This window comes from Aspergillus steynii, assembly GCF_002849105.1.
Source record: "Aspergillus steynii IBT 23096 chromosome Unknown P170scaffold_7, whole genome shotgun sequence".
Lineage (NCBI taxonomy): Eukaryota > Fungi > Ascomycota > Eurotiomycetes > Eurotiales > Aspergillaceae > Aspergillus > Aspergillus steynii.
In genome coordinates, this window is record NW_020194404.1 from 507,400 (window position 1) to 533,870 (window position 26,471).

The 26,471-nt window shown below is 51.6% G+C and overlaps 8 protein-coding genes across 8 annotated transcripts; 5 read left to right on the forward strand and 3 right to left on the reverse strand.

The window, feature by feature from the left end:
- Window positions 1-471: 471 nt before the first annotated feature.
- On the reverse strand, window positions 472-8,546 carry P170DRAFT_413750 (1-phosphatidylinositol-3-phosphate 5-kinase FAB1). Its single transcript, XM_024846988.1, has 2 exons — window positions 841-8,546; window positions 472-787 (listed from the first exon to the last, which is right to left on the reverse strand). Exons 1-2 carry the CDS (start codon window positions 8,277-8,279, stop codon window positions 682-684), a joined length of 7,545 nt encoding a protein of 2,514 aa, XP_024700793.1. The 5' UTR covers window positions 8,280-8,546; the 3' UTR covers window positions 472-681.
- A 355-nt stretch (window positions 8,547-8,901) lies between these two features.
- P170DRAFT_466797 (uncharacterized protein) lies at window positions 8,902-13,293 on the forward strand (the record flags this gene model as incomplete). The annotated part of the gene is made up of 2 exons (XM_024852442.1): window positions 8,902-9,042; window positions 9,105-13,293. 2 exons carry the CDS (start codon window positions 8,902-8,904, stop codon window positions 13,203-13,205), a joined length of 4,242 nt encoding a protein of 1,413 aa, XP_024700794.1. The 3' UTR covers window positions 13,206-13,293.
- A 544-nt stretch (window positions 13,294-13,837) lies between these two features.
- Window positions 13,838-16,314, forward strand: P170DRAFT_389378 (uncharacterized protein; the record flags this gene model as incomplete). The annotated part of the gene is made up of 3 exons (XM_024845864.1): window positions 13,838-14,718; window positions 15,001-15,477; window positions 15,535-16,314. Coding segments are annotated over exons 1-3 (1,947 nt in total), but the record flags the coding sequence as incomplete, so codon positions are not given.
- A 488-nt stretch (window positions 16,315-16,802) lies between these two features.
- On the forward strand, window positions 16,803-17,936 carry P170DRAFT_413754 (mandelate racemase/muconate lactonizing enzyme family protein; the record flags this gene model as incomplete). The annotated part of the gene is made up of 1 exon (XM_024846989.1): window positions 16,803-17,936. Exon 1 carries the CDS (start codon window positions 16,827-16,829, stop codon window positions 17,934-17,936), a length of 1,110 nt encoding a protein of 369 aa, XP_024700796.1. The 5' UTR covers window positions 16,803-16,826.
- Window positions 17,937-18,808: 872 nt separating this feature from the next.
- On the reverse strand, window positions 18,809-19,903 carry P170DRAFT_449183 (uncharacterized protein; the record flags this gene model as incomplete). Its single annotated transcript, XM_024851023.1, has 3 exons — window positions 18,809-18,883; window positions 18,954-19,831; window positions 19,879-19,903. The coding sequence occupies 3 exons, from the start codon at window positions 19,901-19,903 to the stop codon at window positions 18,809-18,811; spliced, it is 978 nt and encodes a 325-aa protein (XP_024700797.1).
- A 494-nt stretch (window positions 19,904-20,397) lies between these two features.
- On the forward strand, window positions 20,398-21,927 carry P170DRAFT_478455 (aldehyde dehydrogenase; the record flags this gene model as incomplete). The annotated part of the gene is made up of 1 exon (XM_024853562.1): window positions 20,398-21,927. One exon carries the CDS (start codon window positions 20,398-20,400, stop codon window positions 21,925-21,927), a length of 1,530 nt encoding a protein of 509 aa, XP_024700798.1.
- Window positions 21,885-24,440, reverse strand: P170DRAFT_457843 (uncharacterized protein; the record flags this gene model as incomplete). The annotated part of the gene is made up of 5 exons (XM_024851744.1): window positions 21,885-22,638; window positions 22,706-23,586; window positions 23,646-24,165; window positions 24,230-24,323; window positions 24,382-24,440. 5 exons carry the CDS (start codon window positions 24,438-24,440, stop codon window positions 22,123-22,125), a joined length of 2,070 nt encoding a protein of 689 aa, XP_024700799.1. The 3' UTR covers window positions 21,885-22,122.
- A 702-nt stretch (window positions 24,441-25,142) lies between these two features.
- P170DRAFT_413760 (M24 family metallopeptidase) lies at window positions 25,143-26,399 on the forward strand (the record flags this gene model as incomplete). Its single annotated transcript, XM_024846990.1, has 1 exon — window positions 25,143-26,399. The coding sequence occupies one exon, from the start codon at window positions 25,143-25,145 to the stop codon at window positions 26,397-26,399; it is 1,257 nt and encodes a 418-aa protein (XP_024700800.1).
- Between the last annotated feature and the right edge of the window lie 72 nt (window positions 26,400-26,471).

Here is a 26,471-nt window from a genome sequence, read left to right on the forward strand (position 1 = left end):
GCAACAGTACTGAGTACTATGCAGATTCCACAGACACATTCTCATGCGAAATCGCATCTGTATCAAAGAACGACAATCACCAAGAAGCGCACGAAAAGCAAGAAAGAAAAGAAATTCCAAAGAGGGGGAAAAGAAAAAAGAGAAACGAAAAAACCCCTCGTACTCCGGCGTCGCTGAAATGAGGGCAAATCAAATTCCCGAGTTGTCCCGAGTTCAGCCGATCGGGTCGGTTCCAATGCGTCGGTGAAACGGAAGGGTTTATTTCTGGAGGATGCACTCTGGATTCTGACTGAGGAGAAGGGTGAGGGGTGGAATATAGGGAATAACTATGATAGAAAAATTCTGTTAATTATTTAAACTTGATGGCATAATCTGTCTATTCCAACTGGAATGGTTTGATTGATTTCGTTCTTCAGGCCGGTTCTCATGTGACGATGACGTAATATCTCATGCTCTGGCAAAACACATTTCCTTTCCTACGGTATTTGGGGTAAAAGAAATAAAAAAAATCGCTATACTCCAATGAATGCAATCATACAAAAAGCTCAGATACAACGCCGTAGATCCCGCAGTACAAGTAAGAAAGATGGTCATGTTCTCATGATAGTCATACAATCAATGGCACATGTCGTAAAGTCATTTATCCATAATCAGTCCTCTCCGGCCAAAAGTGCGATTTGTTCAGTATCCCGCGGACTCGAAGTCAACGATATCACCACCCTGGACTTGTTGCCTCATCGAGGGAACCTGGGACTGGATAGGGGTTCGTTGGAGTTGATGCCAGCAACTGAAGTCCTGTGTCAGCTACATTCACGAGAAGCAAGAAAAGAGAAAACGAACCTTGGTGCTTGGAGGACGTAGCGGGCCATTGCCTCCCTGAATCGGCTCTTATACTCCTTCGGACTGGTCACCGTGGGCCGATTCTTGCCGCCGCCGGCGAAGCCCCGGTCTTTGATCCACGACTCCAGCTTCTTGTCCCAGGTATATGTGCGGATGCAATCGATGACTCCGACCACTAACTCGGACCGTTGCTCGTCGATAGCGATCATGAGCGAGTAGTCCATGACGTTCTGTCGTCCCAGGAACAGCGTGTCGTTCCAGACACTCTGGCTCAGTAGTTTCTTGGAGTGATCGCGGGCGAACAAGGGCGTCTCGTAGATGAAATCCACCATGTTCTCGTCCAGAAGGACCTCGTTGCGCTCCCCCGTGCTCTGGACCTTGCGGTTTCTCATGGATCCCTTCAAATCGAAGATTCGCGTGGGGACTCGATCATAGAACAAGTTCTCCATCAGCAGAAGGAACCAATTGAACTCAGCGCCTGTGGCCGGATTCTTGATGATCACTTGGTAGAACCCAAACATCTTGGCAATGGCAGACGGCAGCTCGTGGAACAAGGCCTCAGACATTATCTGGAAATACGCCGGAGCGAACTTGAGGAACGCCTGTGTTTCAATCGCGGCCAACGATTTCAGAATGAAGCGATCGTCCAGAGTCTTCAGGAACAGCGACTTGGTTTTGCCTCCCCGTGAGTCCCATTTAGCGCAGCGAGAAAGGGATTCGACTATTCGCTCGGAGACGCCGCATTTCTTTCGCAAGGCATCGAATTGCTCGGCATAAAACACCTTGCAAAGCATCTTTGCCTGTCCCTCTTGGAACTGGTATTTGAGATGCGTTCCGGTGGACCTCAGCAGCGCATGTTCAACCCGGGCCTCAGCATCTTTCTCGGGGCCCGCATTAGCCGCGTCGAGATCCTCGTAGCGCTGCTGTATACTGGCCAGCTTCTCTTGATAGTCCTGCGAATCCAAGGCGAAGGCAATCAAGGAGCTTGGCTCATCCTCCCGCACAATGATATCACAATCCGCAAAGACGTGGTCGGACATTGTGAGCGGATATTCGAGGGGACTCCATCCGCTCGCCGAACGCTCAGACCAGAAATTGGTTAGCAATTTCAGAAGCGTGCTTCGTTCATGCCTAGGCAATTCCTTGAGGTCCATGTTATCGTCTTCGGGAGACATTTTCGGTAGGTCCTCGTTGGAGTCGATCACTTGGAGCCCATCCGCCGAGGCTCGATCTTCGTCGCTGTGCGCGTCTTCCCCTTCACCCTCAGACAAGACGTGATGATCCTCCGCCGGGGCATTGCTCTCAGTTTCAACCCCTTGGGTCGGTTCATGTGGACTTTGATCTTTCCGCTGCTCTTCATCCGAGGTCCTCTTGAGGAATTCCTCACTGCCTCGGCTCGAATTGTCCGCCGAGACTCGCGGAGCGGACGACGACAAGTCTTCGCCTTCTCCCGTAGGTTCTCGCTCTTCCACTGCTTCTCTGACGTTCTTATAAACTTCCACAATGGGCTTGGAGCTGGCCAGTGGGTAGGCGCGAGAATGCGAGCCTTTCGCAGCTCGCTGTGCTCGCTCGCGCTGACGTTCTTTTTCAAACTCACGACTCAGCTGCTCGAAGTGTTTTGCCAAGTAAGAAACACGCGACTGTTTCCGTCTGGTCGGAATTGAACGAGGGATGAGGGAGGGACCGGAGGCGAGCCGTCCATTCCGAAGGGCTCCTAGTCCGAATCGATCCGACAGTTTCTTATCCGAAAACTTGAACTTCGAGTCCAACGGCCCGGGGCTTTGTTTCCCGGTTCCGAATTTATACCCCTTCGGTGGGGTTGTGTCATTGGCAGCGTCCTTGAGATGGGCAGGCTGAGACTGGGCACGCAGCAGCGGTGGAGAAGTCGCCTTGCCAATGCGACGACTGGCGATTTCGGTAGGACGAGGGATGGCGGATGGGGGACGACTTGGCGTAGCCACAGGCGTAACCGGAGATCCCTCGCCTTCGATACTCTTTTGACTTTCCCTCCGAGATTTCACCTGCTCCAAGACACTAGTGTCCGTGGGAGATACGCTGGAATCAGGTGAGTTAGAAATCGGTCCCGGTCGATCCTCCATGTCTGTACGCGTAGGAGTGGCAATAGTGGCAGAAGGCTCCAAAGCTCTTTCGGGCTGAGACGAAGGTAACGCCAAATCGAGATGTTGCACCTCCTTCTCCGCCACAATCTCAGGCTGAGTGGATGAGCGTGGTCTTCCTTCCGGGGTGGGCGAGGGAGCGGCAGACTCTATCTCTTCCACTTTAGGTGTTTCTTCTCCTTGAGCTACGGCTCCTTCTTTCTCCCCCGAATGCTCTTCGACAACAGACACTAGCACGTCCTGCGCCTTTTCTGGAGAAAGCGTCATGCGACGCATTGTCCGTAATTCTGTGGGCTCCTCGTTGTTCTCGCTTTCAGCCTCTGTCGGGGTAGTCGGGGTCTCCTCGGTTGAACTGAGAGACGTAACGGAAGCATCCTTGTCCAAGAAGATCTTCTTCAATTGCAAGGTTGCCAGTCGCCTGATGTCTTTCTCGGAGGGGAAGAAGTTCTTCTCAAACTCGGCGAATGCGGTATCCCATTCGACAACCTTCTCCTGCACAGATCGAAGCACCTCGTTCAAAGGGATCAGTTCCCAGTAACGAGAGTTCGTATATTTGTCCTGCAGTTGTCGGATGAGGAACGCGTGATCTTCACTCGCTTTTTTAGTCAAGACCTCGATTTCTTTCTTGCAGTCATCAATCAATTTGGGAACGACGCTTTCGACGTTGATCCCCTTGAGTCGTGTTTTGACGGAGACCATGAATTTGTTCAGACGGTGCTCCGTACGGACGTAGACCTCGTTCCTGAGCTTCAGATCATTGTCGACCTTCCACGTGACTCGAGTTCTGGGAACGATTATCTCCAGCAGATTGATCGTATCGTAGTGAATACGAATGGCGATATCCTTGAAACCGAAGTAGCGCAGATGGTCACGCTGTAGATCGTGGGGACAAACGCCTGCCCGAGCGTGAAGGTTTTTGCTCCAGAAAGAGAGCTCCAAGTATTTCCCAAAGGAATACCTCCACGTACTTTCTGACATTGGGGTGACTTGGGTTTCATTGCCACAGATCTTGCAACTGCTCCACATCAAGATTGTGTCATGAAGACCTCGCAACTTGGATGGGTGAGGCTGAATAAAGACGCTAATTTGGGCTTCCCCATGAACGTATTGCCGGTGATGTTCAAACATGTGCTTTTCACAGCCATTGACTGTACAGATAGCGTGAGCATTGAGGCAGACATCCTCCACGTACTGACCAATCGTGCAGTCAGGCTCGAGAATCACATCCTCACCACCATGTTCGTTGTAGTATTCCAAGGCGATCAGATCTGGGCCAGAGCAAGGGACTGAGGAAGTGGTGCAGACCAGACTATAAAGCACAACGATATTCTGGTGTGTATACGGATCAAAGATATCCGTGGTTCCCCCGATATACGCCTCCCACTGGCGTTTTTGGGTCTGGTAGTGATGCAGAGCTCGGTCGTATTCGGCATCGTGGGCCGCGCGCAGAACCTCTTTGACCTTGGGCGAAGCGCCCTGAGGTGATTCGTGAACCATCTCTGGCGTAATAAGAACGAATTTCTGAGATTTGCTTTTCTCGTCCAGTGATTTATCAGATTCGAGATCCTGGTTTTGAAGACGTTTGAGGTAATCTAGCCTGCGCTCCATCTCTCTAGCCCGCATCAGCAGGTACGGAGGCTCAAATTTGACGAACGGAGAGGCCGAGATAATTTTGGTTTCGTGATCTCGAACAATGTCCTCGTAATAGGTTGGCATTGGCACATCGTCGGGCACATCGGTGTCTTCGCCGGTGACTCCACTGCTCTTCTCCAGGGAGGAACTGTCACTCTTGCTGTCCGTCGATTCTGCCTGCGGAAGAGCCGGAAACCTTTGATTTTCTGCTTTGATTGTTGAAGCACCGGAACGAATTCGTTCATCGCCCTTCTTATCTCGGCTGTCGGTGTCGAATGAGGTGGGAATCTGGGCGAATTCATCCCTCATTACACACGTCTCCAACCTTAGATTGTAAACGACATATGCCATGAATTCTGTGATCTTCTTCACACGGCAAAGCACTTCGCTATCGCTACCGCGGAGGACGATAGTACATCCGAGCTCCTTACTGCAGCCAGAGAGGTACATGTACGTCTTCTTTCGACCGTTGAAAACGTGCGTCCTAACGTCAAAGCTGCCACACTCACTCCCCGTGGGGGTAGTCACCAGTTTATCCATGGATGTGATGATTTTAGTTTGAGTGCACCGCGACACAGCCTCGAGTACGGAGGACTTGACATTGTAGGCAGTCGCGATGTTGGCTTTCTCCAGCAACTCCAACGCGAGGCCAGAGACGTTCTTTTCCACAAGAAGCAGATTAGGCCGGAGAGCAGCTATGCGGCCGACGAGGTTTTCGAGAAATTCACGCTCCTGGCGAATTACAGGCTCCAAGCTCATGAAGTGCTGCTGGTGCCGTGCATATTCGAGGGGGAACGCGATAATGAGGATTTTGGGCCGTGGAATACTCCGGGACATGCTTTTGAGAGCAAGGTTTTTCGTAAACACCAGGCCGGAGACATAACATGTATCGCCTGGCCGGCCACCCAGGATCTTTTTGAGTTTGATGTAATGGCGAATGTCCATATCGTCACCTCCCTGGACATCTGGATCAACATCATCGGCTGCTTTGAGAAGAATGGGAAGCAGCGCCGTCTCCCAGCTATGCGCGTGAGGAATAACTGAGTCGGTCAAGAGCTGACGAAGCAGTTTACGAACGTGCTGCAAACTAGCTTTGTTGAGCTCCACCGGGGGGGCTCCCGCTCCTCTCATGGAAGAACTTCTCGTCATCTTGAAACCACTGGAGGGGACACCCGCAGGAAAGACATGGGCGGCATTCGACGGTTCATGAGAAAGGAATCCGCTTTCCTTCGAGGCTCTCGGGGAGTGGCGGTGGACACTGCTGGCAACGCTGAGATTACGCCGTCGACGGGGAAGATTGACGGCTTTGGAGCTGCTGATACTTCCATCGTCTAGCTCACGGCCTCCCGCTTGATTGAAACTGGCAACGCTGCGGTCCCCAAAAGCGGAGCGGCCCTTCTTCATAGCAGCCAGAAGACCACCAAAGGTTGTTCTCTCAGTCTCGCCACCGCTCTTAGACAATGAAGCATCAGAGACCGCTGACATGAGACTGGGCTGCTCATCACCACTGGATGCATCGTCTGACAGATATTGTGCTAGATCTGGGTCGATGATATTGTCTTTGTGGAACGCAGGAAGGTTAGTACCGCGGCTGGAGTCGTCGGCATTGCGCCGCTGAAAGGGGGCGCGTTCATCATGGTGAGTCTTGAAGTTTCGAATAACTTGCTGACGGGAATGGTGGCGCTTGTGTCCCATTGAATGTGTTCTCCCACTCAGCGTAGATTTAAGAGACCTTGAAGAGGTGGGCCTGGCCAGCAGGGGTCGATCGGGACTGATCTCAAGAACCGCCGAGCGGCGATTATGACCCTCGCCAGCGCGTCGCGTAGCTGGGATCGCCATGGTTGGCGTCTTCATCACATGCTCCATTGGCTGCGAGATGATAGAAGAGGTGTCATCGTCATCTGTGCCCATGCGTGGGTAGGTTGCCGACCCCAGCTCTGAAACGCGAGGATTGACGGCGATCGGACTCTGCTCACTGTCCGAGAATTCGGACGAATCGTCATCATGTCCATTGATCATGGCCTCACATGGTTGGCAAACGCGAATAGTCCCCTGTTGACCAAACCTCTCCCCTGAAATAAGAAGGGTGCATTTAGAATCAAAGATTTGACCACAGGTTCGACAATGATGCTTCCGTCTAAACGTAGAAAAAGTTTCACCACAGTGAAAACAATCTTTCGCGTTCTCGTCGCGCATCCAATATTCCTTACTAAGAAGCTTGCTCCTGAAATTAGTACTCGAATTTTCTCTAAGAGGTGGGCGCCGAGCCCGGACGTCTTGACTACTCGGCATGCGGTCCACGGCCGTATTTATGGGAGGCACAATAGGAGGACCAGACACCGTCTCGGCGTGGGCGGTTTGGGGTGCCGCATAGCCTCCTTGAAGGCGGCTTGAACTGGACGCGACGGACTCCTGTCGGGTTTTATTATCCTTGTACTGGTTCTTAAGCGCCTCTCGCGATCGTGCCTCCCCATCCGCTAAGGATATTGATGTTGCGGCAGTGGAAGATGACGGCAAGCCATCAGGGTAAGCGGTTTCACCATTGTTTGGAGTCTGGAAGGCACTGTTTGTCCCCGAACCGGACACGATACTGGACCAATCGGGATTGAAAGACGCGGCTGAATCGGACCTTATCCTCTCCTGGGCTAACGAGGCGCCATTTTGGGAGCCATCGATTGAACCTTTACCCTTTCTTGCTGGTCCGGGCAGAGACACATCAACATCGTGAGCCCCTTGGCCGTCTGGTTTCTTCTTACTGTCAGGCATCTGATTGTCCGCTGTGGACGATCTGCTGAAATCTGTGACTCCAGGACTGTCGGTGGAGCCGTTGTGAACTTTAGCCTGTAACACGGGCGAGTGCGACAATCGTTGACTCCATCCAGAGGAGCTCAGCGACGGAGGATGTGGTACTTCTTCCTTATCTGTGCCAACTGAATCGGTTGTCTGCAAACTATGCGTCGAGAGGTTGACAGAATTATTACTTGAATAATGGGATGGCTCCTTGACGGCATTGACATGGAGTTCAGTGACTGTTGGATCCACGGCAGCCGAGCTCGTAGTAGATTTGGGCAAGGGCACAGCTGGAGATTTCAATGCAGGGGACGGCGAAACCGACGCTTTGGATGATATACTGGTGGTTTTTGATGAGAGCTTCGAGCCCTTGCGGGGCTCCAAAAGATGGTGGCCATCCTGGGCAGGATGATGCGTGACGGAGGTTGGCGAGTGTAGTCTGGAGCCCTGGGACGAAGGTGGATAGTAAGGTTGGGGCTCTATGGAGGTTGCGGAGTCAAAAGCAGGCCTCGGCGCGGATCGTTCCAACGGAGGGCTCTTTGGACCATGATCCTCAGAGGATGCCTTATCGGAGGACCTTCCCACACCGCTGACAATATCCCTCACACCACCAACCGACGTCCGAAATCGACTATACAACCCACTGAGGCCTCCTTGAAGTTCGCCCGAGAAGCTCTTTTCCTCCGCTGCGGATGTCGGGGCGGGTGGGTTCGTAAAATCATTGAAAACGGTGAGGGAATCCGACTGATAGGCCGCCGTGTGGATTTGGTCAAGAGCTGCGTTTAGTCCTTCTCGTTCGGCCTGGGTCGATAACGAGGTCCGAGATCCTCGTCGTCCGAGAGGAAGGAAGATCGACGACGCGGCCGGACTTGACGTCCCTTGAGACCGTTGAGACTCCATTCAGCCTATTATTGGGTGGACCCGGTACCCCAGAGGCCAAGAGCCAAGTGTCGAGCTGCTCACCCCGGTTTAGAGGACAAAATTAGTGGCACTCATTCGCGAGAAAGCAACTACCGGCGGAGCTCCGATGCCTTGAGGTGCTGTGTTATCGGAGGGGTGGGGATCGCGGGGGGGTCAGAATGTATGCAGAGAGAGCGACCATGCATCCACCGGGGGGTGTATGACCTGGACAAATAGCGATCAGAAGTCAAGTGAGGTAAGGGTGGGAAAGGACGTGACGGATCGAAGAACCTTTTTCAAGAATGCATGCTTCGGTCTGGACAGGAGGAGACCCCAACATGTGCCCAATGACGTGTTTGCGTGGCTCGCCGGAAGTGGCGGTGGATCCGGCAGGCGGTGAGGCGCGTCGGATTTCGCGTCCGGAGGAGCTTCGAGGAATTAATCTTCAACCATGTCTCGCTTTTGGATAGCTGCCTCGGACTGGGAATAACGCTCAGACATGTGATGCAACGCTGATGACAGTCCGCAGCAGATCTCCTCTTGCTATGCCTCACCTATAGGAATGTACTAACTGACAATCCCACCCGAATCCAACGACTATCATGCTACATGTACCTGCATCATGGCATCATCCATAGATTCGTGGATTGCTGCTTTGATTGAGAATTCTCTCTCTGTCCGGTGGAAGGCCTCAGACGTGGAAGATGACGGGAGTAATCTTCGGTTCTTCAATACCTCCCACCATCTCGCCTTGGTCAATAGCGTGAGTTGCCCACTAGCCATTTTATCGAGTCTTATCGCTAACATTGCCATTCTTACTGCTAGTGGGCTGGGGGCGATCAAGTACCCACGATCAACGTGACCGATTTCCATACCCAGATCGATGCGATCCTTTCCAAAGAATCTATAGAACTCTACCGCCAAGAATGTCCCAATCGCCCGTTCAATAAGGACACGATCCGAGGACGTTACCTTCAGCTGCTGGCTTTCGAGGTGGTTTTCGAATACCCCATGTCTCAGCCTAAGCTTCACCTCTACGTCACACACTTTAAACTCGCATTGGATAAACCCCAATTCAGAGGACCACCGCAGGGAAAGGGCATCAAAAGGAATGCACCTCTATACAAATTGGCGCGGAACATTCTTGGTGAGGTCAAATCCCGGGGGAAGCGTCCAAATATTCCGGCAGATACGGCTGGGATCCATGAAGCCCCTGAAACCCAACCCAAAGAACTCTCGCACGTGCATGATTCGCAAAACCTTCTGGCGACTCAGGTCCAACCAGCGTTCCATCCCCTTTCTAGGCCCTCGACTGGCTCTAAAAACCCAGAAAATGGTTCCACTTCTTCGGACAAGCTTCTAGGGCTTTTAGAATCTAACTCCAAAATCACACATAATGGTTCAAGCCACCCGGTACGAGCCACCTCAAAACCCTCAGGGCGTTCAAGTTCGATAGAAACCCAGAGATCGGGACAGGCTCATAGCAATGGGCCCCAAACTGCTGAAAACAATGCTGGAGGCACGGATATGGCAAACGTACGCAATCCTACGCCTCTTGCATCTCAGTCCAGAATTGTGGATGAGAATCCTGGTGCTGTCAATGTGATTCCACAACCCAACGCGGATGAGGACGAACGGCCAGGTTCGCAACCTAGTAAAGCTGATGACAGCCGAAATCGCTCTGTGGAGCCCAGTGAGAATGTAAAAGACACTACAAACCCAAGCCGAACCTTGACTGGGTCTCCTCAGAAGTCGCCCGATAAAGCAGCTTCCGGTGCAGGACGATCTCCCAACGTTCAACAAACCCAAAACCGTGACCCGTGGCATGGTATGACAAAGATTCACAAGCGAGAAATTACCATACCAAAAAGTCAAGCAGCCTTGTTTGAGCAACACACCCTGCGTTGGGTTCCTCCTGCCGCAGGGGAGATAATGCCCCAAGGCCATGTACCGCCAGCTCTTTTAAGTCAGTGGAACAAGATTGCCTATGATCGAAGCCGGCCTTCTAAAGAGAACGAATGGAAAGCTGATGTGTCTAAATCGATCGAATCGGTCGACTCGCACGAGCCTTTGCCGGAAGCCAGCAGTCCTGCGTCTGAGTCGGATTCAGATAACGAGTCAGATAGCGCATATTCTTGGGGCGGCTCCCCGGAGCGAAATGTCCGTCCTCGGAACCAATTGCCAGCTGACAGTAGTCCGGCGGAGCGACATCCACCCAAGATAGTTGTTGCGCGGGCGGATAGTGAAAACCAGGGCCATCTCCATTCGATACCTGAAAAGTCTCAGGAGCAAGATCTGTCGCGAGATGGCCAGAGCGCCCATGACCATGGAAAAGTCAATGAAGTAACCACTGCCCCTGATGTACAGATGGTGGATGTCGAAGATGCTACTCAAGATCGCCACCCAGATTCCGATGAAGAGAGCGATGATTCGATGATGGAGTCCTCCGTCCCTTGTGCACTCGGGGCTCCTAGCTCCCAGCAAATCGACTCCCACATCCAGGAGGAGGTTGAAATCACCAGTTCTGGACCAAGTCTTCCACAATCTCGCCAAGAACAAATCCAAGTGGTGGAAACTCCAGCCAGCAACTGCAGTCGTTCGAAGCCTGCGAATGCGAACAAGGTCCCAGATAGTTCAGTCCCTTCCGAACAAATAACAACTCCCCAGGCCAAGTCGTCATCTCAATCGCGCATTCTGAATACGTATGCTAGCAACCAAACCGGCACACAAAAGTCTCAGGAGTCCTCGAACCCTTCCCAGGAAAATGAGTCTCATGAAATTGACATTATGGCGACACAATGGAGCAATGGTAGCTGGCAACCTCAAAATGAGACCGTATCTCCGCGTCCGACTCCGCATTCGAGCATGGCTGTACCCAATTTTACGTCCCAATCAGACGAGTCGTCGAAACCGTTTTCATCTCATAGTGAAGTCATTTCTTCCATCCCGTCCGGCGAAAATGCCGAAAATGCCGTGAACGTATCAGATATTCCCAATTCTGCACAAGATCCGCCTGGTGAACAGGCCCAAAGCCGGCCGCCGAAGCGCTTTGCGTCCGAGATCGATGCCGAAGAACAGTCCTTAGCCAAGCGCTGCAAGACAGCCCAACAAGCTCGAGTAGTAAAAGAGTCAACGCCTAGCGTAATATTCCGTCGACAAAGCTACATTGGCGGTTCCAACAATCACGAGGAGGCAGAGAGGATCTATGGAAAATTCCGAAGCGACTACCCGCTTTATGAGGGAGACTTTGCGCATTTTACGGAGTTATGCTTCAAGTTGCGGGCCCTTCGAGCCAAGGGAGACCTGAAGAGGTCCTTCCTATGGGATGATTTCGTCATCCAACATCTGAAGGAATACCAACAGCACATTGAACAAACACAGTCCCAAGACGCCAAGTCGCAAGAATACGAAGTGTATTTCGCATCCAATTTCTCCAAACCGTCATTCAAAAAGCGAAGTCTCACGGCGGATGGGATTGAGATAGCTGCTTCTCAACACATGCCTGCGGGTCACACAGATGCAGCAGCGAGCCCTGCTGTTGCTAGATCTCAGATGGGCACTTCCTTTACGGGAAGTCTTGCGGACAAATTCTCGAATCTCCAGGCACACTCTTTCGGGCCTTCGACTCAGGATCTGCAGCCTGATACCGACGATGAGAAGATGTCGGATGCAATGTCTTCACCTACCCCGCATGAAAGGATTAGATGGCATACACCGATGGAAAATCAATCAGACCATAGGGATAGAGAGGAGATTCGGACGTCAAATCCTGAAGCTACCGAGCGCGAGAATCCTGAGGATAATGCTGCCGATACTGCCGACACCGTCCCAGGCGCTGAGGGTGCCGATGCAGTTGAGGAAGTCGACACGAATGGAAATGTTGAGCATTCTCAAGACATCGAAATGACTGGCGTAATTGAAGCAGAAGGCGCCAAGGAACCCGCAGCTGCTCAAGATGCTCAAGATGCTCAAGATGCTCAAGATGCTCAAGATGCTCAAGATGCTCAAGATGCTCAAGATGCTCAAGATGCTCAAGATGCTCAAGATGCTCAAGATGCTCAAGATGCTCAAGATGCTCAAGATGCTCAAGATGCTCAAGTTGTTGAAGTCGAGACAATTGGGGATGTCGAGATTAATAAAGATACTGAGCACTCTGAGAACATTGAAATGAGTAATGCTGCTGAAGAAATCCAAGAAGCTGAAACTTTTGCCAATATTGAAGGTGCCGAGGCGGCCGACAGTGTGCAAGCAAATGAGGAGAGTGAGCACCATCAAGCCAATGGAGTAGCGGGGACACAAGATCTCGCTCAAGATGGCACGGATGATGAGAGCTCCCAAGACGTGGAATACGTCGAAGACACCGGTGTCTCTGAAAATGCTCAGAAACACGATGATGGCCCTGAGAATGCCGAGGGAGCTGAAGTAGCGGAAGCCGTCGACGAAGCCGACATGATCCAGGAGACTCAGGAATTGGAGGATTCAGATGAATCTAGCCATGAGGAAGATTTCATGGATGACACGCATGAGACGGCTAGTGTCGAGCTTGGTGACAGCGAACCTACAACAACCGCTAAGGTCCCTGAGGCTCCCGGGGAGCATGATTTAGATGAGATACCTGCCTCTGATGTTGAACCAGAGGCCGAAGCAGAGGCCGAGCCCGAGTCTGAGCCGGAGCCTGAACCGGAGGTTACAGACGAAGTCGAGCCTAGAGATGAGAACGGAACCAAAAGCGTCAACGAGAACTGGTTTCGATCTCTACGACACATATATCAACGTCCACCGGGGCCAGTCTGGTCTGACGATTACAACACGCCTTTCAAAAAATGGGCGCGGGCCGACCAAAACGTGTTTCAGGAACGTCAGCGCCGCGGGGGTGCCCGTATTCCCGTGGACGAGAATGGAGTGATTCAACGCTTTGAATACTAGAAGTGGGTTCGTCCACTTCCGTGGCATTGTCTTGCGGACTCCTGGCTCTTTTCATTCGTTATTTTGCGGACTTGATGCCGCAATCTATCTGTGTATTCAATTTATTTTTATGATATCCTCACCACGCATTGCTTTTAGGTTCGGCGCTTTAATCGGGCATTACTCCGACATGTATACATACTTGTATAAAAAAAAAAAAAAACTTGATAACTATTTCAATGTCACTCTGTACGCTCATGACAATAACCGAAATCAAAGCTACCTGGTGGGCAGGAGAATGGTGCCAGTGGGGGCGAGGTAAACAGGATATCCCTGCATACAAGAGCAGTCAAGCACTTCTCCTGCCACTGCCAAGGCCACAATCAACGCAGTGCGAGTCAGGCTCGGTTGCGCTAATCGCAAGGCTGAAGCCGTGGGATTTAGCAAACACGCTACCGGAGCACAGCCTTGCGTGGGATGGGATTAAACCCCCGGCCACCAAGATGTGGGCTTGTCAGAACTGCTGTGTTGCATTTGGAAGTTAATCTGCCATTGCTTTCGAGCCCGACACAATGAGTGCAGACAGCGACACGACACACGCGCTTTTAGACGCACCGTCCGGTCGACAGGATCCCGATGAATCCGACCGCAAGCGTTCACGATGGGCCGATTCTCTACTTCCACGCAAACTGCTGGGAAAGACCGAGGAAGGGAGTGACTGGTTGAAAGGCGTGGCAATATGCACTGGCATCACAGGCCTGATCCTTGCCATCAATATCATTCTGACCATTACGGCGGCGGCTATCGCTTATTCTCGAAAAACAAACCAGGGACAGTTCCAGATGGCAGAATTGTACAGTGGACAATGCACACGCTCCAGCCACTGGGCGACCGGACTCCATGTGGTGATTAACGTGTTGAGTACCATTCTCCTTGGAGCCAGCAACTACGTGATGCAGTGTCTGGGCGCACCATCCCGGACCGATATCGACCAGGCCCATTCCAAGTCCCGATGGTTGGACATTGGCACCTTTAGTCTTCGCAACTTCGCCGTCATGGGGATCCGACGGAAGATCTTATGGCTGCTGCTTCTGATTAGTTCGACCCCAATCCATATGGTTTACAACTCGGCCGTGTTTTCATCAATATCGACTTTCGATTACGGGGTTTTTATGATCCCTAATGATCTATCACCAACCGAGTCCTTGGTAAATGATGTAAACACCAACAGCAGCAAGGCTTTCCAGTCTCATGTTGGGTCTGATGCGACTGTTGTTCGAGAGCAAATCTTCAACGGGAGCTTTACCAACACGACAATTGCGGATTGTCTTGCCAAGTACAACGTGGAATTCAATACCCAGTATAGCACGCTCATTTTTGTGGCGGATCGAGAATACTTTCACAATACTAGTAGTCTCAGGGGCATGAATATGCGGGGACTCAACAGCCCCTATTCAATATACAACGACCTTCAGGAACATCCATATGGATTGGTCAACTGGACAATGAACCGTTGGTACTGGAGCTATCGCGTGTGGAACTATTCTTCACCGGATCCCGTATATGAAGTATATGACGATCTCTACAGCGATGCCTTCCACTATGTCTACTCATTCAATTTTCGCGATTACCAGAACACATTCCAAGGTAACAGTTCCGGGCACGATGACGACATCCAAACCCTAGCAAGCTATAATTATGCCTACAATCCGTCTCATGACGCCCTCCGCGAGTACTTGGACACCCCGTCACACTGGACAAACAGCTCTTGGGCAGCCAATATGACCTTCGAGCTGATTGGTGATGGCGACATAAGCCCCTTCTATTGGTTCGATAACCCGGTGCAAATCGTTCTTCCGTCTCATTGTCTAATCAAAGAGGAGGAGCAACGCTGTCAGCTATTCTTCAGTCTCCCGCTCGCGATAGTCGTCATCATTTGCAATGCTACCAAAGCAGTCTGCATGCTGTTAGCAGCCCGGGTTAAGCGCAGGGATCTCCTGTTGACCGTGGGCGATGCGCTGGCCTCGTTCCTCACGCGGCCCGATTCCACCACTCGTGGCCGATGTTTGCTCTCGCGTGCAGAGATAGCCCGGGGGCCTCAAGCCTGGAGTTTCCCTGCTGCCACTTTCGGTCCATTGAAAGGATATGCTCTGCAGCAGCAACCCCCGGTCCCAACATCCCACCCGCTGGAGAGCCCTTCGGCGGTACCTGAAATCCATCCCAGTCTTCTTCCCCAGCGCAAAAGATGGTATCAAGCGGCCAGCTGGAATCGTTGGGCGGTGGTTCTCTTCTTGTATGCCCATTTGCCCTGGCTTAACTAGACCCTGTGCCTCGTACTAATGCCCTTTAGCTTCATCTCCTGCATAATCACAACCATCTATCTTTTTTCACGCGCCATTATTGCAGCCGAATCCTTTAAGTCTGCCATGGACCTCGGTTTCGGGCAAACCAGCGCAGACAATATGATCAAGTATCTTTCAACCAACATGATCGCCCTCGTTCTTCTCGCCAACACCCCGCAAATTGTCCTGTCAGTTCTCTACTTTCTTACCAACAGCACTCTTACCTGCATGCTCGTCGCCGCAGAATGGGACCGGTACGCCCGGCACCGCCGCCCACTGCGAGTATCCTGGCCGCGTGGCCAGCAACGGTCGACCTATTATCTCAGCCTCCCCTACCGGTACAGCATCCCGCTGCTTGTCCTGTCTGCCACACTGCACTGGCTGCTCTCACAGAGCATATTTTTCGTAAGTATCAAGACGTACCCCGTGGACAAGGCAGAAGTTCCGGGGCCTTCATCCCGCGGATGTTGCTACTCTCCGATGGCGATGTTTATTACGCTCTGGGGGGTCATCTTGGCCCTGGGCCTGCTGCTGGGGATCGGGACTCGGCGGTTCGGCTCGCATATGCCGTTGGCCACACATTGCAGTGCGGCGATTAGTGCAACGTGCCATCCGCCGGATGGGGACGAGGGAGCTGCGCAGAAGCCAGTCATCTGGGGCGAAATTCCTCGGCAGGTGACGACGGAGTATACGGGTGCAGATGCAGCGCTGGAGGACGACGCGGAGGTTTCTCACTGTTCGTTTACGTCTTTGGATGCTGTGACGCCTAGTTCTGGGCGGTTTTACTGCTAGTTTGGTGGCTTCTTTTGTGATGCTTTTGATGTATAATTTTCTTATAAAAATAGCACCTCAGCTTTTAGTACCATGGATATTATCCTGGGCGAGAGGCCCGGCATTTGCCCGGTGCCATAAGCTGGAGGGCATCAACCGTATCCGCATCGATTCAATTAGACAAATCGCCAATAGCCAGTCTGGGCCAAAGCCCGATACCGATCACGAGACTGTAGGCTTCAACCAATGGGACCGGCTTCCGTATCAACGGAAACGGCCCGGCACGGGTTTCGATCCGTCCCCTCCTCGCCTCACTCCGCTCAACCCTAACCTCAGGAACGAGACGTTATTTAGGAATATAAATTGATCGTAGAATTCTGCAGCATGCACGCCTTTTCAGAGGGAGGGTCGATAATAATTTGTCAGGAATAAATCATTACCATCCAGCATCCTTTATCTGGCCAGGTACGAGCGCTATGTATCAAAATGCCAGGAAGCCTACTCACTAACGTCTTCACAGGCAGTGAAAATGCACATCAGTGATATCACAGTGTTTAGCTACGATGCTAACTATCGTTACGGCACGTACTCGATGTCTCACGGCCGATCAACCAAGGGACAGAAGTCTATCGTCGTCCGAATCCTTTCTGACGACGGTATCGAGGGTTGGGCCGAAACTGCACCTCTCGGTAGCGACTATCTGCCAAGTTCATTCACCGGGGAACTCGCCGCGTTAAAAGAACTAGGGCCCCAGGTCCTTGGTCTAGATCCCAGGTCGCCCGCAGCGATTGATGAGGTCATGGACCGGACCATGATGGGAGCCATGGCCGCCAAGGCTGTCATAGATATGGCCTGCTGGGACATTCTGGGTAAATCCATGGGTCTTCCGACCGCTATTCTGTTCGGCGGATTCCTTACAGAGAGGCCCCGTGCCTTCTCGGTCATTGGAATCCGAGATGCGGAGGCAGCGGTCAGTCAGGTCCAAGGGGAGCGTAACAAGGGCGTGACAGCGATGCAGCTCAAAGTTGGAGATGATCCACTGGCTGACGCCCAGCGAGTCAAATCCATCCATGACGCTCTTACCGACAACGTCCATATCTGGGCTGATGCCAACGGCGGATGGACCCTCGGTCAGGCTCTTACTTTCGCTCGCGCCGTGGGACAGGACATTACTGTGGGACTGGAACAGCCTTGTCGTACACTGTCCGACTGCGCCGAGATAGGCCGCCGTACGGGGCTACCCATCATCCTCGACGAGAGCGTCGTGACAATGACTGATCTCTTCGCGGCGCATGCGGCGGGCATCACAGGCATCAATATCAAGCCCTCCCGGGTCGGTGGCCTGACCAAGGCCCGGATGCTACGCGACGCAGCTGCCGCCCTTGACATGGTTATAAACTGTGACGATACATGGGGCTCTGCGTTGACAACCGCCCAGAACGTGCTATTAGCCACTACCACCCCGAGCCACCGACTGTGCGCGGTTGACCTATTCGCGGAATGGACAGAACCATTGATTGCCGATATTCCTCGAATGGACTCGAACGGCAGGGTCACTGCCAACACTCATCCTGGCAATGGATATTGTGCCATTCAAGTAGAACACCTTGCCGAGCCACTATTCCAAATCACCTGTTAATTTTGTGCTAGCAATGAAATCACCAGTCTTGTAAGCTTTTATCCCTGCCAATCTAGTTCCGTAGTCTGCCTTCCTGTGACATACCTAGTTGGATGACGATATCCGGGCAAGAAGCCTCAAGCACATGACTTAAAATTCCGCAGCAGCAAGAGTACGAGGAATTTTGAAAGGCGATCATGGACATTCGTGAATCAAAAAAGCTAAAACACAATTAAACGCAAATTGCCACTGCTTGTTAAGAATGCTAGCGACTGCATCTGCCCGGCTATTTTGATCGCGCCTTCTTCCTATGAAACAGTACTAGTTTCTCGGAAAGACTTATATCTTCGTCTGGTTGTTCGCGATATGTCCAGATCCGAGGACTCTCGGTAGATGGCTCTCGTGCATTGCCACGTAGCTCTTCAACTGCCAGTGGAGAGCTCTACCGAATAGTATCTTGTGTTCAAACATGGCTACGGTATCATTCTTGGCTGCAGTGTCGTCCGAGAGGAAGGTGACCAATCTATTTTCTATCTACGGCTGTGTTGGCCAAGCGTGGTGCCATGGCTCTTGCCTTAGTTTAAGGAGTGCAGTGCCACGTCCTCTCCACTTTTCAGCAGGCCTGGTAGTATTCCTGCATAACAGCATGATCAGAAACAACATGCATCGGGCGAATGAATTCAAGATCATAACCATCATGGGGGCTAGCAATTCAGATGTGTGTTCTTGTTCTAGTGTACTTCAACTAAGGAAAGGGAGCAGGACAATAACGCTCGCCTAGTCCAACAGCGCAGCGATCTCTTTCGGTAGTTCTAATCCAATCCTCACTCTGGCCACCTTCTTGGCTTTAGCTTCCTGTTCCAGGTTTGCTCGCAGGACGTGTTTCCGCAACTCTAGCGCGGGTGTTCCTTGGCCCATTCATCCAGGTTACCATATACGTGGAGCCAAAGAGAGGTGTGATCGAGATCCTGACGTCCATCAGCTCAGACTCCAACGAGAAAGATAAATGCTATAAACTCGGGCTAAGCTGGCACTTACATGGGTACGAGGGTCGGCATCAACCTCTCGGAAGGCTTTGATAGCAGCCTCACCTGCACTCGGACTGATTCCGACCTTCTTCGCCGCATTGATGCCAATCGTGAGATCTTTAACACTCAGTGCAGGAGCAAATGCCCTCTTGTAGTTGTTGCTGGACGGAGCCTCAGGTACAAGACCAGGGACGGGCTGCTCTAGGCCCATCACCCACGAATTGGCGGTCCCCTCCCTAATGCACTTAAAAAGGGCCTTTTTGTCGATTCCGTACTTTAGCCCAATGGCCATACCTTCAGTCGCGACCAGGTTGTTCGCCAAGGTAATATAATTGTGGGCAATTTTGGCAACCTGTCCCATACCAAGACTGCCACAGAACGCGATGGTGCTCGGGACACCGACGAGCGACAGGGTCTCAAAGATACGCTTGCCAACTAAGTCGGTGTCCGTAGGTTCAGCATAACCAACCATGAAGGACAAGGTGCCTGCGTTTGCCCCCCACATCCCACCCGAGACCGTGGCGTCAACAAAGGTACCCAATCCGGCGTCAAAGATTGTCTTTCCCAGTTCTTTGGTAAATTCAATCTCGATGGTGCTGCATTCAATCAGAAGTCGGTCCGAATCCTTTGAGGCTGCAATGACGCCATCCACGGGATCTAAGTAGACTTTCTTTACGTGAGGACCAGCGGGCAGACTTGATAGAATCGTTTGAGTCTTAGAAGCCAGATCCTTCGCTGAGGAAGCCACTTCAATTCTTCCGTAGCTTCCGAACTCGGTGATCAGCCGTTGGATACAGTCTTGGTTGATGTCAAACACATAGAGAGTTGTCGAGGATGGTAGTTTCTTGCGTAGGTTGCTGGCTATGCCGTAGCCAATAATGCCGAGGCCTGGGAGAGTTAGCTGCTGGAAACCAGAATTCATTCAGTACACACACCGATAACACCATAGTCTGTAGTCATGCTCGCGGTCTGTGCTTGTAGACGGCTGGAAAGTTTCGGTGCGAAAGCTCAGGATCAATGTGTGGTTTGCTCCAGAGGGGACTGTTTTGCTTCGTTTGGATATCGGGAAGAAACCCCATCTTTATTTCTTTTCCCACTCGGACAAGATCCGTGTCACCGGCTTCACCTGTGCGCCCTTTCTGACAAGACAGTCTGCTATCCGATCATATGAACGGGAACTTTCTCATGGCTTACGGTTAAAAAGCGAACGGCCCGTAACCCGTCATAGTCGGGCCTTTAATCCGATTCACACGGACTCCGTATCCGTTCCTTCTTCCAAGGAAGATATCCGGCTGTGATCCGGCTGTGATTCTCATCTTCTATTTCACTGAGCTCTCTGTCATGGTTTCCGTGTTACAGTAATAAGTCGTCGCTCGGCTGACGTTACCGGAACTTGTCCAATCTACCATCAACGCCAGGAAGGGTGTCCCTGGGCTGTACTAAGCATCAGAACTATGACTTGCCCGGGCGAGATACACACGTTTTACTCCGGCAGGCCACAACCTGAATCGTCTTCGAACCTTTTCACCTTCACTTCTGTCGACCCGAGTAATGCAAAGCCGCTGGCCACGGTCCATACGACCACTCCACAGCAGCTCGATGACGCCATTGCTTCTGCTCAAGCAGCGTTTCCATTGTGGTCACAGACTCCAACAACACGCCGGGCTGCCATATTGCTGCGAGCGGCATCTATTCTCCGCGAGTGTAACGACGGTTTAGCTCTTACGGAGACCCTCGACACTGGGAAACCCTGGTCAGAGACGTCTACAGTGGATATCATGACCGGGGCTGATGTTCTCGAGTACTATGCACATTTTGTTGCGGGCGAAATTCCAGGACGGCACACACGCTTGGGGCCTAATATGTTTTTCTCGACGAGCCATGAACCAATCGGTGTTTGTGCGGGCATTGGTGCCTGGAATTACCCGATTCAAATTGCTCTTTGGAAGTCGGCGCCCTGCCTGGCTGCGGGTAACTGCATGATATACAAGCCAAGCGAGGTCACTCCGCTCCATGCACATACCCTCGCGCAGATCTATATCGAAGCTGGGGTGCCACCAGGCGTCTTTAATGTTGTTTATGGTGATGGACCGAGTGTGGGAGCGCCGTTGGTTGCTCATGAAGGCATTGCCAAAGTGAGCTTTACAGGGCAGGTTAGCACCGGTGCTAAGGTTGCTAGCGAGGCTGCTGCTGGGATGAAGGGAATTACGATGGAGCTTGGCGGGAAGAGCCCCCTTGTGATTCTGCCAGATGCTGATATCGGGGAGGCTGCTGATATTGCAATGGTTGCCAACTTCGTCTCGACGGGCCAGGTCTGTACAAATGGAACCCGTGTCTTTGTACCCGACACTCTTCTCAGGCAGTTGGAGAATGCTCTAATCGAGCGGTGCCGGCGCGGGATCAATATGGGGTTGCCGCAGGATCCGAAAACCAACTTTGGGCCTGTCGTGAGTGCTATTCAACGAGATAAAGTCAACAGCTATATCAAGTATGGACGCGACAACGATAGGGCACGGGTGCTGTTTGATGGCGCCATTGACGTCCACAAAGACTTTCCATCGAAGGAAGGCTTCTGGGTGCCTCCTGTCATCTTTACCGACTGCAGTGACAGCATGCGGGTTACGCAAGAAGAGATCTTTGGCCCAGTGATGTGCATTTTGCCATACGAAACCCAACGTCAGGCGCAAGAAGATTGGCTACCTAAGCTGATACACCGAGCCAACAATACTCGAATGGGCCTTGCCGCTGGTGTGGTGTCATCTGATGTGGGATTTGCTCACCGTGTTGTTCAACAGCTAGATGCGGGAATATGCTGGATCAACACCTGGGGAGAAAGCCCTGCGGGGATGCCTGTCGGCGGCTGGAAGATGAGCGGTATAGGGCTGGAAAATGGCCACGAAGGTATCCAGGCCTACCTACGGACGAAGAGCACGTTGGTTCAGTGCGGTAAAGGTGCCTGCAGTGGCTTTTTCACTGGGTCTTGAAATATCTACCCGGTTGATTCCTTGATCATTAACTTGCTTGATCTCTTGGTGCTCTCATCATTTCATGTGAACAGCATAGTAAACTATCAATATGAGAGCCATTTGTGAGACGTGATGCATCAGATCGGCTGTCGCGGAACACATCAGATCATAACGAAATGCTGCGGACGCCCACATGATAGTCCCGGATAATACTTAGAAATTGCCGAAGTCCCACCAAGTAGAGAATCCCTCGGGGCCATTACCGGCGGTGAGGTCCGAAGGAAGATTGCCCACGTCCTCAACGGTGGCGTATCCGGAAGGATATGCCCAAAGCCAGGGATTGTTGACCATGAAGCTCTCGGCAGGTGGAACAACGGTGTCTCGCGTACCACCACTGCGAGGCAAGTTCTGAGACGTTGAGCTGGCCTTGTACGGTGGCAAGCTTGCATCGTGCCCTTGGGAGGGGTCTACTGTGGCCGTTGGAAGCGTTGCTGTAACGCTGATCTCAAGCGTTGGGCTTCGTTCCGTTTCCTCAGTTGTACCAGTGAGGGTAGGGGATGTGGGTAGCAATGTGCCATCGGGAGAGGACGGGACTTTCGAACTGGAGACATTGCACTGCAAAATAGCCCACATCAAAGAAACACTGAGGTGTATCCTAGACGGCGCCCACTCGTACTCAGTATTTTCAGATATTGACGCTATTCGCGCCATTTTGTCAAGCAATCGAGACTGCAGTTCTTAGCATTGACATCAGAATCTGTCTACTGAGCCACTTTAGAGGATGAGCTAGACTGACCAAGCATTCGATGGCAGGCGAAAATGACGAGAAACCTCTCAGAAATCTTCTGCATTTCGCAAAGTCGGCCTTTGACTTCTGTCTGAGTCGGAGGTCGGTCGCGCAAGAGAAGTAAAGATGCACTGTAGCTGCGATGGCAGCTGCATGTCCGAAGAAAGGATCAAGTAGTATAACGTCCTTATCATGAACCATATCGATTGTGCGAACAATCCATGTAGCGTGTAAAAGGACCAGCTCCGAAGATTTACGCCAAAAAGTGTTAGGGATCGCAAGGATAGGATGACACTGTGACGCCACGATATATAGAAAGGGATGATTGATCATCGTCAATATTGAATGCCAAGTAAACTGGAGTTTCAGCCACGGCATCCAGTAATCCCTATCCGCCTGCACTTCATTTGATCGACGCTCATTGAACTTCACTATGTGATATCGATGACACAAGGGTGCCTTGTTTTCGATTTCCGTCAGATCAGCAAGCACCTTAGCGTAAGTCGAATCGAGACGCCAGGGTTCTATTAACTTGTTCTGAGAACACTCAGTGACGTACTCTCTAACTCTGCCCCAGACCCATCCAAAATGCATCGACAGGGTCCAGATTCCGATATCCGACGCCGTGGAAGCTCCATCGAGGTCGAGGGGGAACTCCGTATCAGCACTGTCCGAAAGATAGAACGGACGCCAATCTTCTGTTGCTGTTCTGAGGATACCACGCTGGTCACCATAGAATTGCTCTAACGATTGAAGACTCCAGAATACCCTCTTCTCGCGCTCAGCCGTAGGGTTTCCGTTGCGAGGTTTCGGTAAACGATCCCAGTTTGCAGACCGACAGAGCTGAAAGCCGAGGCCGAGATAAAATTGGCCAAGGTGCATGTCGCCGTCTGCTCGAAGTCAATCCCCATGGGAACAGAAACGGAAAGAGAGATTCAGAGAATTTTACCAATAAAAGCAGAGTAGGAAAGTAAGCAGAGGCTCTCAATAGTTTCGAGACCAGGAGTGGAATTTGCCATGCGCAACATTATTGACCACCTTGCAATTTCACCATAACTTTGTGAGTCATGATCCCGTGAGAATCTCGCAGTCAGTTCTAAAATACTACAGATAAGTTCTGTAGACACCTCAGTGTTGGACTCAAAGTCGTGGCGATCAAAGCACCAGATAGGCTGCCGGTGGAACCGCTCAAAGTAGACATCAAGGCCATGGGTGATAACGGAATCGGAGATGTTTGGTTTTGGGGCGTGAAGTTCGGGCATTGGAGCGAAGGAATACTTCGTGGACTGTTGTTCAGCACCTGAGGGATGATGTGTGGATGAGGCTTCAAGATTCGCGTTTGGTTGCAGTCTGATAGAAGCGCTGGGGGGCTCTGTGGGGCGCCCGTCATCTGGATGTTCGGGTGCATATCTCTGATCTCTGCAGTTCAAAATGCGATCTACCTTTTTCTCCAGGTCGGCCAATCGATCCTATTCAAAGATCAATACTGAACAAAGGATGTCCCCATGCAAAATGGCGTAGGGATTGCCATACATGTGGGTGTGTTTCATCATAAACACAGGACTGGTTGAGGCGTACACAAGTTGAACAGGTCGGTCGTTCAGAAGGACACCGTGCCTTTTTCTTTCTGTTCAACGCGAGGTTCAGCGCCAGTGTCAAATATGCGGAAACAAACAGTCACTGACCTGCAGTTTCTGCAGGCTTGACGGGCACGCAGTCTTTCGCGGTTAGGGTCACGGCGCATGGCGATCGTGAACGACTGTTTCCACTCTAATAAGGATTTTTAAATACCACCTGAATTGCAGACAGCGTTATTTGCCGAACCAGTGGTGCTGAGCCTTCAGGAGATGGCAGCTAGATAGTAATTGAAGAGATGTCGGAGAGAGAAAGGGCCTCTTGTGGGGAGAACTGAGAAGTCACGGTTGTGTGGTCATGTGGGCGAGATTACCGTACATGGGAATCTCCGCATTTTGAAATCGGCAACCAACCGTTCAAAAACCGCATTGGGCGGAGATAATGAGTAAACTGGGCTTTTTGCTCATAGTCCCTGATTTACTCGTCGATCAAATTTTCTTACGCAATTTTCAGCTGTTTGTTACCTCCCCATACACATATTTCATGGTAACGGGAATCAAAACCATCGTAGCGCAGTACTTCATCAGACCTGCCACCCTCTTCGCTCTCACACTACTCTTACTTAACATCCTCGGATTGTGAGATGCCTACGTGACGTGTATTATGTCTTTAATCATGCCCCATTGCCAAGCCATGCAGATGGCCGTATCCGGTCATGTGACCGGCTACTCTATCCGTCCGGATGGTCACTCTGGGATCTCTCTAGAAGCAGGAATTTACATAAATTTAGGCAGGCCATTGGACTAGCAATGTATTTTTCGAGTTCTTTCAACTTTGTGTCGGTGACAGATCCCTTACTTTTCGTGACAATATGGCAACATTCGACTGGCATTCAGAGAGGACCGACCTCTCCAATCTAGCATTATTGGATCGTGCTCCTGAAAGTGAGGGAATCGACCTTCGTGCAGTACGTCTCTATAGATTAGGCAGGGTCCGAAGCCAGATGGCAAAATATAGCATAGACGCTCTCATCCTCTCCGATCCGATTAACATTCGCTACGCTACTGGGAGCCGGAACATGCAAGTTTTCAGCATGCGCAATGCACCATCTCGCTACCTACTGCTCACTGCAAACCGCTCTATATTGTTCGAATTCACAGGATGTCTTCACTTGGGCCAAGGCTACGAGACCGTTGACGAAGTACGTCCTTCAAAAACAGCGAGCTTTGTGGCTGCTGGTCCCAAGATCGAGGAGCGTGAGCTCCTGTGGGCCAAAGACATGGGAGAGTTGATTACTGCACTTGCTGGCAAGTCAGCAACGCTAGGTTTGGAGCGCCTCAATGCCAATGTGGCCGTCGCGTTAAAGAACCTCGGGTTCAACATCGTCGACGCTCAAAGACCCGTCGAGATGGCGCGAGCCATAAAATCAGCCGAAGAGATCAAGTGCATTGTTGCATCATTGCGTGCAACCGAAGCAGCTGTTGGTCTACTGCGCGACGCAATCCGTCCAGGGATCACCGAGACTGCGCTTTGGTCAGTCCTCCATCAGTCTATCATCGCCCAGAATGGAGACTACTGCGAGACACGGTTGCTAAGTGCTGGCCAGCGCACAAACCCATGGTTTCAAGAAACGGCAAGCTACGTGATCGGTAAAAATGAACTCATTGGCCTTGATACGGACGTTGTCGGCTGCCATGGTTATTACTCAGACTTCTCCCGGACCTTTCATTCCGGGCCTGATAGTCCAACCGAGGCGCAGCAGGAGCTCTATAAGGCGGCCTACGAGCAGGTGACGCACAATATGAGCATTCTGCGGCCTGGATTAACATTTCGCGAATACGCGGACCTGGCATGGGATATTCCGGGAAAGTACTATGCGAATCGCTATTACCTCTCGGCACACGGCTGCGGAATGACGGGGGAATATCCATACCTCTACCACCGCGGCGACTTTCCTGATGCTGGCTATGATGGTGTCATTGAAACCGGGATGGTCATCTGTGTGGAGAGCTATATCGGCGAGGAAGGTGGCTCTCAAGGGGTAAAGCTTGAGCAGCAGGTTTTAATTACAGAGACTGGCATTCAAGTTCTGTCAAAATTCCCCTTCGAGCAAAGTCTGCTGCAATAGTATCATGCCCTTCGACAATACTCTGTGTTGATAGAGGCTGAATCCAGCCGCTGGTTGTGGTATTCAAATAGA

Coding starts and splice junctions, on each gene's coding strand:
- P170DRAFT_413750 (XM_024846988.1), bottom strand. CDS start 8,279: ATGGAGTCTCAACGGTCTCAAGGGACGTCAAGTCCGGCCGCGTCGTCG. Junction 788..840: donor TACGTCCTCCAAGCACCAAG/GTTCGTTTTCTC, acceptor ACAGGACTTCAG/TTGCTGGCATCAACTCCAAC.